Source organism: Ursus arctos, unplaced genomic scaffold (assembly GCF_023065955.2).
Source record: "Ursus arctos isolate Adak ecotype North America unplaced genomic scaffold, UrsArc2.0 scaffold_32, whole genome shotgun sequence".
Taxonomy (NCBI): Eukaryota; Metazoa; Chordata; class Mammalia; order Carnivora; family Ursidae; genus Ursus; species Ursus arctos.
The window spans coordinates 17,197,164-17,212,835 of record NW_026623008.1 but is presented as its reverse complement, the minus strand read 5'-3'; the positions used below and the strand labels follow the sequence as shown (position 1 = coordinate 17,212,835).

General features: G+C 46.0%; 1 protein-coding gene across 1 annotated transcript; it reads left to right on the top strand.

Annotated features, from left to right (window-relative positions):
* Positions 1 to 5,442: 5,442 nt before the first annotated feature.
* On the top strand, positions 5,443 to 15,672 carry CNR2 (cannabinoid receptor 2). The gene is made up of 2 exons (XM_026517059.4): positions 5,443 to 5,652; positions 11,465 to 15,672. The coding sequence occupies exon 2, from the start codon at positions 11,510 to 11,512 to the stop codon at positions 12,593 to 12,595; it is 1,086 nt and encodes a 361-aa protein (XP_026372844.1). The 5' UTR covers positions 5,443 to 5,652; positions 11,465 to 11,509; the 3' UTR covers positions 12,596 to 15,672.

Here is a 15,672-nt window from a genome sequence, read left to right as displayed (position 1 = left end):
CACAGAGCTAACACTCGGCTATGCCAGGACTGGAAGTCAGGTCTGTCCGACTCCAAAGCCCAAGAGCCTGACTGGCAAATCCTTGGGGGTGAGGAGATCAGGACTTCACCAGGTTGGTGGGGATAAGACTATAATCTAGACCTGCTACTGTGGCACGGGAGGCTTTACTGAGTGAAACTGGTCAGAAGAGGAAAAAGCCAGAAAGAGAATTGGTGTGATTTGGCCCTGGGGTTAAGATTGCCTGCGTCCGTCATTAGGGCAATCGCCCTGGGTTGTGTCATGCCTTCAGTCGTGTCCCTTTACCAACGTGACTTTGTCATAGCACAAGGGCTCAAGTCCTAGCTTTGCCTGTCACTTGCTGCGAATTTTGGGTGATGTGCCTTCCCCGAACCTGTTTGCTCAAGAAAAGCTACCTGCCTCCGATACCAGTCATGAGGCCTCCCCCACTGTGCAAACTGTCAAATACGATATGGGCATTATTAGTTCATTCTCTGAAAGGGAAGTTGCTGGAGTACAAGGTAGCTGAAAAAAGGAAGAAGATATTTGAAAAGACTCAACAAAACGGTGCTGTGGGGAGATTTCAGATTCGTTAGTTGATTACCGAGAATTAAAGAATGTAGAACGACAGGGTGGACCCTCGGCCTTCAAAGGAGTGAACAAGAGTGCAGGTTCCCGGGGCCCCCAGCAAGTTTCTTAAATCTCTGGACCACGACTTCCTCATGTGTAAAATATGGAAAATAATTATACCAGGTTTGCAGGGTTGTTTTGAGGTTTAAATGAGATGATGTGTGGAGAGCGCTGGTCCAATGCCAAGCCCCATCATCATTACCCTCCGATCGTCTTTTCGGGTGGCAGTACTGGGGAGGAGGAGAGAAAGGGTCTTCTCCATAGAACCAACTGGTGGCAGAGCCAGGCTCCAACCCTGAGCATCCGATTCCTAGCTTGGGACCCTTTTCTTTCCACCACGTCACACACAAACACACCACAGTTCACGTAGGCTCGCACCCTACTGCTTTGTTGTTTTAAATCATTATTTAATCTGCACATCAAGAATGGGGATAATAGGGGCGCCTGGGTGGCACAGCGGTTAAAGCGTCTGCCTTCGGCTCAGGGCGTGATCCCGGCATTCCGGGTTCGAGCCCGACGTCAGGCTCCTCCTCTATGAGCCTGCTTCTTCCTCTCCCACTCCCCCTGCTTGTGGTCCCTCTCTCATTGGCTGTCTCTATCTCTGTCAAATAAATAAATAAATAATCTTTAAAAAAAAAAAAAAAAAGAATGGGGATAATAATAGTCTCCCCAGGCACCGATGAAGAAACTGAGGCTCAGAGAGTTTGAGAACTTGCCCTCAGGTCACACAGCCCACCCAAGGCAGGGCTGGGATGTGAAGCCTGCAAAGTTTCGTTCCAAAGCCTTGGCCCTTAAGCTTTGCTACAGGGAAAAGAGGCCTCAGGCACCGTTTAGCTTAATGCCTCCCAGGAGGGAGGCTGGAGATGATACAGACAGATGAGGAAGGAAGGTCCAGGGAGGATGACTTTCCAGACAGCAGGCAGTGGCCCCACAGACTCCTGGGTGGGAGCGATGAACGGTGAGTGGACTGCAGACTTGGGACGGAGTCTTCCAGCCCCACAGGACAGACTCACGGGGAGTGAGTTTCTTTGCCAACCACTAGACGTTTGAGAATGGCCTTAATGACGATCCTTTGTGCCAATTCTATAAATTACAAATTCTTTCCTTAAAGGACTGGAGGTGGCCTGTATTATGAATTAGGGCAGTGGAAATAAAAGCAACGCATTAGAAACCACCAAAAAAAAAAAAAAGAAGAAGAAGAAGAAGAAGAAGAAGAAGAAGAAGAAGAAGAAGAAGAAGAAGAAATGAATCAGGAACCAACCTTGAATGACCCAGGACAACAGGCTTGTATCGGATTTAGTTCTGAGCTTCCTGGCAGCTGAGGGAAAAGAAAACACAGAGTCTCTCTGAAGAAGCCTGCTTTTTTCCCAGGGGACATTTGGGAAATGTCCATTCATTCATTTATTCATTTATTCAATAAGTTGATTTTAAAATATCTATGTGTCTACTTTATGCCAGGCCCTGGGCTCAAGTGCTGGAAATCCCAGGAGAAATGTATTAAAGAAATCAGTCTTGGGGGGCGCCAGGGGGGCTCAGTCGGTTAAGCGTCTGCCTTCGGCTCAGGTCATGGTCCCAGGACCCTGAGATCAAGCCCCGGGTTGGGCTCCCTACTCAGAGGGGGGTCTGCTTCTCCCTCTGCCGCTCCCCCTGCTTGTGCTCACTCTCTCTCTCTGTCAAATAAATGCATTTCTAAAAAATCTTTTAAAAAGAAAGAAAGGAAAGAAGGGAGGGAGGGAGGGAGGGAAGGAAGGAAGGAGAGGAAAGGAGGAAGGAAAGAAGAAAGAAAGTAGAAAGAAAGAAAGAAAGAAAGAAAGAAAGAAAGAAAGAAAGAAAGAAAGAAGAAAGAAAGAAAAGAAAGAAAGAAAGGAAGGAAGGAAGGAAGGAAGGAAGAAGGAAGGAAGGAAGGAAGAAAGGAGGAAGGGAAGGAGGGAGGGAGGGAGGGAGAAAGGAAGGAAGGAAGAAATCGGTCTGGGCATCCCTTTGCATCTCTCCCCTAGGATAATTTCCATATTTTAACTTGCATCAGTAAACTTCTGGGACTTACACCACAGGAGAGATTTAATTTCCTCCGCCCACATGCTGTCCCCCCTCCCCTCGGGTGACGACCATAGTCCATAGTTGTCTGTTTTCAAGGTCAAGAGCCTGGACGTTGCCAACCTTTTAGTTTACTTTCTGCTTTAGACCTGCTGTTCGTGATTCTCATCTCTTTCCAGAATTCTGGCTCCTGGGTAAGCAGTGCTATGGTGAGAAGCTCGCGGTGAGGCTCAGGTTGAGAGGGACTGGGACCAATGGCCAATGTCCGTCATGGCTTGGGAACAGGGAGTGGTGGCTCGGGGACCAACTAATTGTCTGGCTTCTCGGGGCTGACTGCCACCTCCATAAGGGCTGCTTAGCTTAGCTTGGAACCCCTCATTAAAAGAACTTTGTTTCAGTGAGAGGGAGACTAGAATACAAAGATGTCATCCATCCGTGACCCAGATTCTACTCTCAAAACTAGAAGCTCACAGTCCAGGAAGCAAGAGGAGACACATATTACTGACACAAAGAAGAGAAGGTAGACAGTGATCCATGCAGCAGAACTCAATGAGTTTCATCCACCTGGAGGGGTTGGGGGAAATCAGAGAAGGCTTCCTGAAGAAGGTGGCCTTGATATAGGACGTGAAAAAAATAGATAAGATTTGGGCAAAGGACAATAGCCTACAGTCCAAAACTCTAGAGAACTTCCTTGCAACTTGTAGCCAAGTGCTATCAAGCACGGAGGGGAACTGGGAGAAGAAATGTGGAAGGAAGTCCTCATGATTCCCTTCCTACAGCGGGACACAGCGCCAAGAGCCCAGCCTGCTGGGAAGCAGGTCAAGATGTTCATTGAGGTCAAACAGGTTTTTATTTTTTATTTTTAAAGATTTTATTTATTTATTCGACAGAGATAGAGACAGCCAGAGAGAGAGGGAACACAAGCAGGGGGAGTGGGAGAGGAAGAAGCAGGCTCCTAGTGGAAGAGCCTGATGTGGGGCTCGATCCCACAACGCCGGGATCACGCCCTGAGCCGAAGGCAGACGCTTAACCGCTGTGCCACCCAGGCGCCCCAAACAGGTTTTTATTTTTCTTTATTTTTTTAAGTTTTATTTATTTAAGTAATCTCTACACCCGATGTGGGGCTCAAACTCACCACCCCGAGATCAAGAGTCAAACGCTGCTCCGACTGAACCAGCCAGGAGCCTCCAAACAGGTTTTTTAAAAATGTGATGGCTTGGCCTTCATGGTGGTAAAGTGTCAGCTGAGAATAAATGGAGAGCTTTCTATCTGCCTCAGCTCTCTGGTGAAGGTCAGACAAGACTCAAGCACAGAATCCTGTAAAATCCTATAAATTCACTTAACTGAGTCACTTCCTGCCTTTCACTGGGCATGTGCTGGGAGCCAGGCACAGTGCCACGAATTTAGTAAACATCTGTTACTTAATCTGCACAACAATGTGATATGGTGGTATTTCTCCCAGTTTACAGATGAATGAAACAGAGGCCCAGAGAGGTGAAGTAATTTGCCCAACGTCACACAGCCCATAAAGTAGAGAGCTGGATTCAAATCCAGAGAGATCCGGTTGCAAAACCTGCAACACTGGGATTCAACGTGGTGAATACCCAGGAGAACTAAGAAATCACCCAGTCTACCCACCTGCTTTGAAGATGAGGAAAGAGGGACGCCTGGGTGGCTCAGTCAGCTAAGCGTCTGCCTTCAGGTCAGGTCATGAACCCGGGGTCCCAGGATCGAGCCCTGCATCAGGCTCCCTGCTCAGCGGGGAGCCTGCTTCTCCCTCTCCCTCTGCTGCTCCCCCTGCTTGTGCTCTCTCACTCTCTCTCTCTGTCAAATAAATAAATAAAATCTTAAAAATAAATAAATAAATAAGAAAAGACAGACCCAGAAAGGAGAAGGGAGCTGCCCAAAGACACTCAGTAGCAGAACAGGAACTGGAATCCACCCCCCCCCCCCAACTCCCAGTCAGAAAAAAATGACGGCTCTTGGCCTCTAATCTCAGCTTTTCACTGCAGGTGTAGTGGCCGCAGAGAGCGTTCTTTTCACCTCACAGTTTGTCCCTGGCTTTAAACATGGGAATGCAGGGGCAGCTGTTACTAGGGCATTCATTTTCACTTCACACTTTCAGTTCAGGTAGGAAACCCCCCCCAGGGGCAACCCCCTCCCCCCTCCCCCTCCCCCCCTCACTTGCGGGTTCCCTTCCCACGCACTCAGCATCAGGCCTCAGGCTGCGGGAGCCTCTTCCCCTCGGAGATGCAGTCTGAGCAAAGCGTGTCAGGTAGTTCTGGGGCTCTGGCATTGTTCTTAGGGGGGATGGCACTCGGTTGGTGGTTTGGTTTTCTTTTAATCGTCCTTTTGTACAGAGTCAGGTCCCGCAACAGTTCTGTTTGGAACTCCCCTGACGCAGGGATAAAAAATATGAACCCTTTCCCCTGCCAAAGGCACAGACGTCAAGTTTTACGCACACCTGGGAAGGACTGAGACCCCATCCCAGCTGACCCAGTGAAAAGCCACGGTAGAGGCAGCAGCCAATTGGTTTTTCCGAGGAGAATGGGACAGGTATTGTCATTGTCATTTCACATGTGAGAAAAGGGGCTCAGAAAGTCGAAGGGGCTTGCCCAGAGTCACATGACCAGCCATGGCAGAGGGTGGGAACTAGTGGCCCTGCAGAGCCTCCCTCCATGCTGGGCACTCAGACGTGTCCTGGCCCTGGAAGGAGGCCCGTCCGTCTAGGAGTCAGACACGCTGATTCCAGAAGGTATTTCTATCTTCCCACAGGGAAACCAGGCAGGGAGCTGGGTTTCCTGTTGCTCTGTGCATCCTGTTGCTGTCGGATGTTGTCTCGTTAGGCCCCCCATCCAAAGGCCTGCATTTCCTGCCCTCACCTAATTTGGACAATACCGCAGGTCGGTGGCCACCCCAGACCTGGGTGAAACTCAACATGTCGGCAGCCCCCACGCTGGTGTACCTCTTCTAGGCTGGACTCTGCACGGGGTAAGCCATTCTTGGATGGGAGGGGGCTGTTTTCTAAGGGAAATATGGGGAGGGGGGGTTTGGCTGGGACAGCGGGGTGCAGGGAGGAAGCTTCCAGTAGTGGCAGGGTGCGGGCATGGGAACTGAGAAAGTCTTGCACTGTCTGTCACTCATTTGTGACCAGGGCGGAGAATGAAGGCGCCCCATTTCCGGTCTCAGCTCAGGTGTGACTTTGGCAACATTCAGCAATTGCTCTCTGTCTCAGGCAAACGCCCCTCCTCAGCTTCTGTGGGCAGGGTCATCTCTGTGCCTACAGAACAAGGGTCCCGTCTTGTGATTTGGGGGGTGTGAACTCTAGTTCCAGCTCCGCTGCTGTTTTGTTGGGAGACCTCAGGAGATTACATCTTGGACCGTTTTCTTGATGCTAAAACGATGGAGCTGGATTAGATGAAAGGTTTTCAATCTGTTCTTTGGACAGCCTTGAAGAGAGGGCATAGGTGATATGAACTCAGATTTTACCTGACTTAGGAATAGGGGTACCACCGATTGTAAAAATCGTTCTGCTTTCTTAAAAAATTTTTTAAAACCCTGGATTAGAATAAGGGCTGCCATTGATCGAGCTCTCGGGATGTGCCAGGCATATTATTCTTAAGAACCTCACGGAGTAGGTGAATTATCCCCATTTGAGGATGCTCAGAATAATAATAATAATAATAATAATAATAATAATAATAATAATTACTTCCAGGTATTATATTAATTTACTTAAATCCTTGCAAAACCCATCTTACAGAGGAGAAATGGGAAACCCAAGGCATTGGGTATCTTGAACAAGGCCCCTGGCTGGAATTTCAAGATACGGGATGTGTTGCCCTCCCCCCTCACAGTTACTGGGAGTCCACTCCATCTGAGGCAGCCCCTTTCCATGCAAATGGGGTTCATTCATTAGGGAGTTACTGTGTGTAGGCATTGTGCAAGGCACTGAGGGCCCAGAAATAATGAAGTCTCGGTCTCTGATCTTGACCAGAGCTTTAATAACTCTGAGCCTGCTTTATCTATGAAATAATAATACTCACAATTTTTATTTTATTTATTTATTTATTTATTTTTAGATTTTATTTATTTAGAGAGAGAGAGTGAGCACAAGTTGGGGGGGGTAGGGCAGAGAGAGAGAGGGAGAGAGAGAATCCCAAGCAGACTCCCCACTGAGCGTGAAGCCCAATCCGGGGCTCCATCCAGGACTCCAAGATCATGACCTGAGCTGAAATTGAAAGTCAGTGGCTCAACCCACAGAACCATCCAGGTGCCCCTTATTTTATTTAAGTGAGCTCTGTACTGAGCTCTGTACTGACTGAGCCAGCCAGGCGCCCCAATACTTATAATTTTTATAGTATGAAGTTATATGGATTACATTAGATAGTGGCTCTGGAAATCATTTTATAGAATTTAAAGTCCATACAAATGGTGGTTAGTTCCATTATTAATCTGGTTGGAGAAAAGCCTAGTGTGGCACTGGTTACAATCTAAGCAGAGTAGGGCTGGGAGCTTCCTGTGTGACGGGGCATCAGGGAAGTCTTCACTGGCTGAAAGATGAGTCCAGAAGGAAGGTCAGCCCGAGAAAAGAACCCTGGGGCGAAAGTGCGGGAAAAGGTGCAAGAAAGTAGAACTATCTGGGAAATGGCGGGGCATCTGGTGGAGCAAGGGAGCTGGGCGGGGCTTCCGGCAGAGGCTGCTGAGCTGAGCAGTATGCCTGGGCCTGGCTGTCCGGGGGCAGTACACTGCGTTGGTGTGGGCTAGCGCTGTCCCCGTGAACACAACGGGAGATACCTGTCATTTACAGTTCTAGTTGCCACGTTAAAAATGAATGAATGAATGAATGAATGAATGAATGAATGAATAAGAAGGAACAAGAGAATGAAATGAACACTGCTGTAGCTGTCTTCAGTCATGCGTGTCAGGATCCCTCGGGAGCACATTCCCAGGAGCGGAGCTGCTGCATCCAAGGGCGGCGGCACGTGGACCACACCAGATTTTGCTGAACTGCTCTCCCAAATGGTTGTGCCCATTTACCCCCCTCCCCTGGCGGTGCTGACCGATCCTCGTTGGTCCACGCCTTCTCCAACGCTCTACCATCAGGTTGCATTTTTCACCAATCTGATGGAAGTGGAGCTTGCATTTCTGTGGTTGCTACTAAGGTTAGATATCCTTTCAAAGGATCATCGACCATTTCTCTTTCATGCCGTTATCGTTCTTCTGTGTGGGTTCTCTTTTTTCTTCAGAAATCTAAGGTGAGGTTTGCCTGTTTTATTATCTTTTCAAAACGCTGGCTTCAGTCTTTCCAGTTCTTTCTAGTCTCCATTGCTTTCCTATGTCATTAATTACTGATCTTATTATTTCTGTCTTCTGCCTCCTTTGTATTTATGCTGTTGTTCTTTTTCTAATTTTGTGATGTTCAGCACGTTGGTCTTTTTTCTTTTCTAATATGAGCACGAAGGGCTATACATTTCCTTTTCAGTGCTGCTCGGACACTTCCCACAGATTTTAATGTTACAATTCTAAGTATTTCCTAATTCTCTTTCGGATTCTTTGACCCAAGAATTATTCCGGAGTGTGTTTTTAAAGCTTCGTACTTACGAAGTTTGTTAGTTACATTGTTTAAGTTCTTGATTTTTTTAACAAACTGCACTGTGGTCAGAGAACAAGGTTTGTATGTTACGGATTATTTTAAATCTGTTGAAATCTACTTTTTACCCAAGACTTAGTCAGTTTTGATAAATGTCCACATTTGCTTGAAAACAATGTGTATTCTCCAATTATTGGGTGCTGAGTTCCACATATGACTATTTAACCCAGGTTGTTCATTGCATGTTCAAATCTTATACATTCTATTAATTAGTACGTTGTCTGCTTAAATTATCAGCTTCTGAGAAAAAAAATGCTAGAATCATTCACTATGCAATTTCATTTCACTTCAAGTCCAAAAATATTTATTGAGTACCTGTTATGTATCAGATAGTATTCTAAAACCTTATATAAGAGGACAAAATAGTTCCTTGACCTCATGGAACTTAAATTCTAGTGGAACAGACAGACAACGAACAATAAAATATAATAAATAGGTAAGTTATGTAGGGTAAAGTACATGTTAGAAGGTGATAAGTGATATGCGGGTGGGGAAACGTAGAGAATGAGGGAGATCAGAAAAGCAGGAGGGTGGGGTGAATTACTGTGTTAGAGAGTAGGAAAGATGTCATTGAAAAGGTAAAACTTGAGCCAAGACTTGAAAAAGTGAGAGCCTGAGTCAAGCATATATCTAGGGAAAGAGTGCTCGGGCAGACGGAACAGCCAGTGCAAAGGCCCTGTGACAAGGGGGTTGGACCCATCAGGCAGCCAATGTGGCTAAAGCTGGTTGACCAAGGAAAGCATGATAATTAGGCAGATCAGAGAGGTAATAGGGCCAGAACACATAAAGCCTTCTAGGCCACTGTAAGTATTTGTTTGGCTTTTACATTGAATGGAATGGGCCCTACGCAGGGTTTTGGACAAAGGAGTAGCATGATCTGACGTATTTTAAAGAGATCCTCTAACTGTTGTGTTGTAATTAGACTAAAGATGGGTCTGGTTAAAAGCAGGGAGCTCAGTTAGTAAGCTATCAAAGTCAACCAGGTAAGAGACGATGCTTGATTTTTAAAAGCCTAAGATGGTCTAAATAAAGCTTCAACTCCACCTCTTTCTTGGCTTATGTTACTGTCATTCACAATTTTACTTCCATTTTGTTTCTATACCCTCCAAATCAGTCATTAGCCTTATTATTATTGCTTTATACAGACAATTATTTTTACTTACTCATACATTTAGAAACTTACTTGTTCACAATTCCTTCTTGCCTTTCTGTTCTTCCATGAAGAATTTCCTTCTGCTGATGACATACCCTTTAGATATTCCTTCAGGAAAGGTCTGTTCGTCGACAACTCTACTTGTATTTCTTTAGTTTGAGTTATAGTTTAGTCCCCCCCCCCCCTTCTTCTGGCTTCTGTTGTTGCTGTTGGAAAACCTGCTTTGAAGTTTCATTATGATTCATTTGCTGGTATTGTGTCCTTTCCCTCTGATTGCTTCTAATTTTTTTCTCTTTGTCTTTGGTGTTCTGAAGTTTTATTATGATATATGTGAATGTGGAATTAGTTTGTTTTTAAAATTCTGCTTGTAGGGGTGCCTGGGTGGCTCAGTTGGTTAAGCATCTGCCTTTGACCCAGATCGTGATCCTGGGGTCATGGGATCAAGCCCTGCATCAAGCTCCCTGCTCAGCGGGGAGCCTGCCTCTCCCTCTCTCTCTGTCCCTCTCCCCTGTTTATGTTCTCTCTCTCTCAAGTAAAGAAATAAAATCTTTAAAAAAATAAAATAAAATTCTGCTTGTAGTTCACTGTGATTTCTGAATCTAAGGAGAATTCTGGACAATTCTCCACTCTCAGCCCACCCTCTATGGCCTCCCCAGTGCCCACTCCCACTTCTATTTTACCTTCTGAAATTCCAGTTAGATATATTTTAGGACTTTTCATTCAATCCTTAACCTCTCTTTTATCTGTCCCATCTCTTTGTCTCTTCATGCTGCATTTTGATAAATCTCTTCGATCTACCTTCTGGATCAGTGCTTTCCAGCTAATCTGTTCTGTTCTTTCACCTACCATTAAGGGTTCTTTTTTCAAAGACTATTTTTCACTGCCAGAAATTCTACTTCATTCTTTTTTTTTTTTTTAAGATTTTATTTATTTATTCGACAGAGACAGAGACAGCCAGAGAGAGGGAACACAGGCAGGGGGAGTGGGAGAGGAAGAAGCAGGCTCCCAGCGGAGGAGCCTGATGTGGGGCTCGATCCCATAACGCCGGGATCACGCCCTGAGCCGAAGGCAGACGCTTAACGGCTGTGCCACCCAGGCGCCCCTACTTCATTCTTTTTCAAATCTGCCTAGAGAGTCTCCCATTATGTACTCATGGTTTTGATTCCTTATTGCTTAATTATATTAAACATATTCCCAAGAATGACATGAAGCCCTTGAAAGCCTCATTCTACTGTCTGACATTTCTGCGAACTCTTGTTCACATGTCCTTTTACATTTTGTTATTTTGCGTTGGGAGCTCAAATTCCATGGGCCCCTTCCTGTGGGAAACTTGTGTGACCTGGCTAGAAAGTATATTCCTCTGGAGAAATTTCAGTTTTGCTTTCTAATAGTGTCTAATGATGTCCCATACAATATTTGGATGTTCTGGTTTGGTGTTTCTCAATATTTAGAACATACTAATACCAAAAAAAAAATAATTATCTGACATTCAGATTTACCTGGATTCTTATATTTTATCTGGCAACACTCCTGGTGTGAAGCCAAAGTCTCATCTTCGTTGTTAAAACCTAAGCATCTTACCAAACGGGCAAACAAAACAAAACAGAACAGAATACCAATGGAAAAATCCCCTCCATCAGCATTCTGGATTCTGTTTTTTCTTGGTTTTGATTTCCTCTTGATTTTTGGCCCTTGGAGATTTCTCTTACTTTCAAAGGGACGTCTCAGGATTAGTCTTTTTGGAAACAAAAGACTAAAAACCTCGCAGGCCACCTCTGCTTCTTGAATTCCCACATACCTCTCCTAAGGCGACCAGTACAGGCCTAGTGACCCACTAGAATGCGGAGGGGGCAAAATATAAAAGAACAAAATATAAATTGCTATTTCAACATACAATTCAGCCACACAGGTAAAGGGTTTGTCTCAGCTGTTGATTGTGTGAAGTCATTATTGCGCTAATTGAAAAAGACTCCTTTCTTCTTCTCATTGTACTACAGCAAAGGCTTCTTGGCAAGCCCAGCAGGAGCCAAGGGACCCACCCCATGGAGAGACGCTGGGTGATGGGGGCAGCCAATGGTTGTAAGGATGGCTTGGATTTCAACCCCATGAAAGAGTACATGGTCCTGAACAGCTCCCAAAGGATAGCTATTGCGGTGTTGTGCACCGCCCTCGCCCTGCTAAGTGCCCTGGAGAACCTGGCTGTACTCTACCTGATCCTGTCCTCCCACCGGCTCCGCAGGAAGCCCTCATACCTGTTCATTAGCAGCTTGGCTGTGGCTGACTTCCTGGCCAGTGTGATTTTCGCTTGCAACTTTGTGAATTTCCACGTCTTCCATGGCGTGGATTCCAAGGCTGTCTTCCTGCTGAAGATTGGAAGCGTAACCATGACCTTCACAGCCTCTGTAGGCAGTCTGCTGCTGACTGCCATTGACCGCTACCTCTGTCTGTGCTACCCACCTACATACAAAGCCCTACTCACCCGTGGGAGGGCACTGGCAACCCTGGGCATCATGTGGGTCCTCTCGGCATTGGTCTCCTACCTGCCCCTTATGGGATGGACTTGCTGTCCCAGTCCCTGCTCTGAGCTTTTCCCCCTGATCCCCAATGACTATCTGCTGGGCTGGCTCCTGTTCATTGCCTTCCTCTTCTCTGGCATCATCTACACTTATGGGCATGTCCTCTGGAAGGCCCATCAGCATGTAGCCAGCTTGGATGAACACCGGGACAGGCAGGTGCCAGGAATGGCACGAATGAGGCTCGATGTAAGGTTGGCCAAGACCCTGGGGGTGGTGCTGGCTGTGCTTTTCATATGCTGGCTCCCGGTACTGGCCCTTATGGTCTACAGCCTGACCACCACCCTAAGTGACCAGGTCAAGAAGGTCTTCGCCTTCTTCTCCTTGCTCTGCCTTGTCAACTCCATGGTCAACCCCATCATCTATGCCTTGCGGAGTGGGGAGATCCGCTCCTCCGCCCACCACTGGCTGGGCCGCTGGAGGAAACATCTGAGGAGACTCAGGCTGGAAGGAAACAAAGAAGTCCCGAGGTCCTCAGTCACTGAGACAGAGGCTGATGTGAAAATCACCCCATGGCCAGATTCCAGAGGACTAAACTGCTCTGAATACCGATGAGTCCTCTTGCACAGTTTTAAACAAGCTGAGTCAGAATCATTTCACTCCCTGGAGGGGAGAGAGCAGCCTTGACCCTGTTGTCTTACTTGAGCCAGGCCCTAGGGGCTTGGACCCTTACCCCTTTTTGCTGATGACTAACGGCACTGACCCTGGCAGGTAGCCTGGCCATGGCTATTTGCACGCAGACTATTGGATAGCTAGGCCATGTGAGCAACGGCAAGGTGGGCGAGAGGCCTGAGAAGGCTCAGTGCACTTTCAGGTTAGGAGAACCTCCCCAACAAGATGGCTTAGTGATTGCATCCTCCAGAGACCACAGGAGCCAGATGGAGCCTTCAGGCTCAGCAATGAGGGACTCAGAGGAAATCTGAGAAGACAAATGGATTATTTTCCTGGGATCTCAAGATGTCAGATGGGATGGCTGGCCAACCCTGTTCTTGCTTGATTGTTGGGACCTCCTTGGTTCTAAGGCTATGAAAGACCCCACTTTCTGGTCACCCTTTCCTACTGAGGACCAAAAACTTTGATACAATGAGGATCAAGGGTATTGATCCACCTCTTTCATAGGTAATTGACAAGCCTCTAGTTCAGGGAATCTTGTTATTAGGGCAGTGGCCCCAGTTGACACCCTGATAATCTCCACTCACAGCCACTGTGACCTCCTAGGTCCCCGGGGAATACAGGGGAGGCTGGGACTGGTTGACACAGAATTTTCAGAGAATTTTGTGATCCCTCTGAAGTCCTTCCACTGGGAGCAGGCAATGGCCCAGCCTAACTCCAAGAAAAAGGAAGACATTCACTAAGATTTCCTAAACCCCCAAATTGTTCCCCATTGCCCCTCAGTTCAGCTCCTTTGTCTATTTACAAGACAAGGTGTCCACTCTTCATTTGCTCATGCACCCATCTCACAAATGCGTGCCAGGCCTTGTGCTAGGTCCTGGTTGTGCAGCCATAAATGAGACTGGCCCTGTCTAATGTGGCTTACATGCTACATTTTGGTGGGAAGACAGCCACTAAAGAAGATAATTACTGGTGATACAATGAAGGAAATCATTAAGGTCATGTGATAGGGATTAATTGAGTCAACTTTAGGTAAGCTAGACCTACTATGTGCTCTGGTCATAAATGCCAGCTGGCTTTTATAGTCTTTACTATGTGCCACACACTGGGATAAGTGCTTTCAAATGAAGTATTTTGCTTAGTCTTCACAATAACCTGACCTCAAGACGGTCTTGGTACCCTCATTTTTTTGATAAGGAAACATTTAAGAGCAAAATCACTTGCCTGTGATCACACTGCTGATATGTACCCAAAGCTGGGGTTTCCAAAGCCTGCCCCCTTTACCACTAACCTCTTGGCCTAGTTCAGTCAAATTCTGCTTGATTAGGAATAATACTCGATTCCTATAACATCAGATTGCTGCGATCTTAACTCAACATTATTTCTTCATTTTATGCCAATATACTTCATTTTCTGTCCTGTATTAATTTCCTATACTAATTTTCCACAAACTGGGGTGCCTGGCTGGCTCAGTTAGTGGAACATGCCACTCTTGATCTTGGGGTTGTGAGTTCGAGCCCCATGTTGGGTGGAGAGATTACTTCAAAATAAAAATCTTTACAAAAAATTTTTTTCCACCAAGTGGCTTAAAAGAACAGAAACTTATTCTTTCATGGAAGCTTCTGGAAGCTAGAAGTCCAAAATCAAGGCATCGCCAAGGCCATGCTCCCTCCAAAGTTTCAAGGAGAGTATCCTTCCTTGCTTCTTCCGACTTTTGGCTGCTCCTAAAGTTCTTTGGCTTGTGGCAACATAACACCAATCTCTGCCTCCATCTTCATATGGCCCTCCTCTCCCCCACTTTATCTCTTGGCGTCTTCTTTTAAGGATGTCAAACATTGGATTAAGGCACATTCTAATCCAATATGACCCCATCCTAATTTAACAAATTACATCTACAAAGACTATTTCCAAATAAGGAAACATTGACTGGTTCTGAGTGTACATGAAATTTGGAGGGACATTATTGAACCCAGTACAGCTCCTGAAGGACAAAGTCAACCCCTCAATTACAGCCCATATCATGGACTGTGTTAAGTGGCAGGCACTGGCTAGTCTTCTCCCATGAGATGAGCTCCACGTTCACCTCTTGGTCCCCAGGGGTCCCTGACAATCCAGCATAGAGACTTTTTTTTCTCCCAAATTTTTATTTAAATTCTAGTTAGTTAGCATATAGTGTAATACCGTTTTTTGGGAGTAGAATTTAGTGATTCATCGTTTACATATAACACCCAGTATTCAACATGACGATTGCCCTCCTTAATACCCATCACCCATTTAGCCCATCCCCCACCCCCTTCCCTCCATCAACCCTCATTTTGTTCTCTTTTGTTAAGAGTCTCTTACAGTTTGCTTCCCTCTCACTTTTTTTTTCCCTTCCCCTGTGTTCATCTGTTTTGTTTCCTAATTCCACATATGAGTGAAATCATACTGTATTTCATATATATACCACATCTTTATCCATTCCTCAGTCAATGGACACTTGGGCTCTTTCCATAATTTGGCTATTGTTGATAACAGCATAGAGTCTTTTTTTAAAAAGATATTATCTATTTATTTTTGTGAGAGAGAGAGAACGAGCGAGGTGGGGGTGGGGGGCAAAAGGAGTGGGGAGGGGCAGAGGGAGAAGCAGACTCCCCACTGTGCAGGGAGCCAGATGGAGGACTCAATCCGAGGACTCCAGGATCATGACCTGAGCCCAAGGCAGACGCTTAGCTGACTGAGTCACCCAGGTGTCCAACAGCATAGAGTCTTAAGAGGGCTGGTCAATATCTGTGGAACCAAACTGCTCCTGAAAAGCATTTTGGAACATCAAATTTTATTTTAATCCTGATACCTATCTTTTTGTAAGGCAAAGACATGGCATTAGTTTTTGAGGTAAATTTGTGATTCCTTGAAGTCTGGACATACCTTTCTTTATTTATTGGTGGGGTCTTTTCTTTTAGCAAAGAAAATGCGCAAGTGCCTGGCATAAATCGATAGTAAATATTTTATGTTTAATGAATAAAACTAGAGTTTAAAAA

Bases quoted from the DNA above. Each gene is read 5' to 3' on its own strand.
- CNR2 (XM_026517059.4), top strand. From the start codon at position 11,510: ATGGAGAGACGCTGGGTGATGGGGGCAGCCAATGGTTGTAAGGATGGC.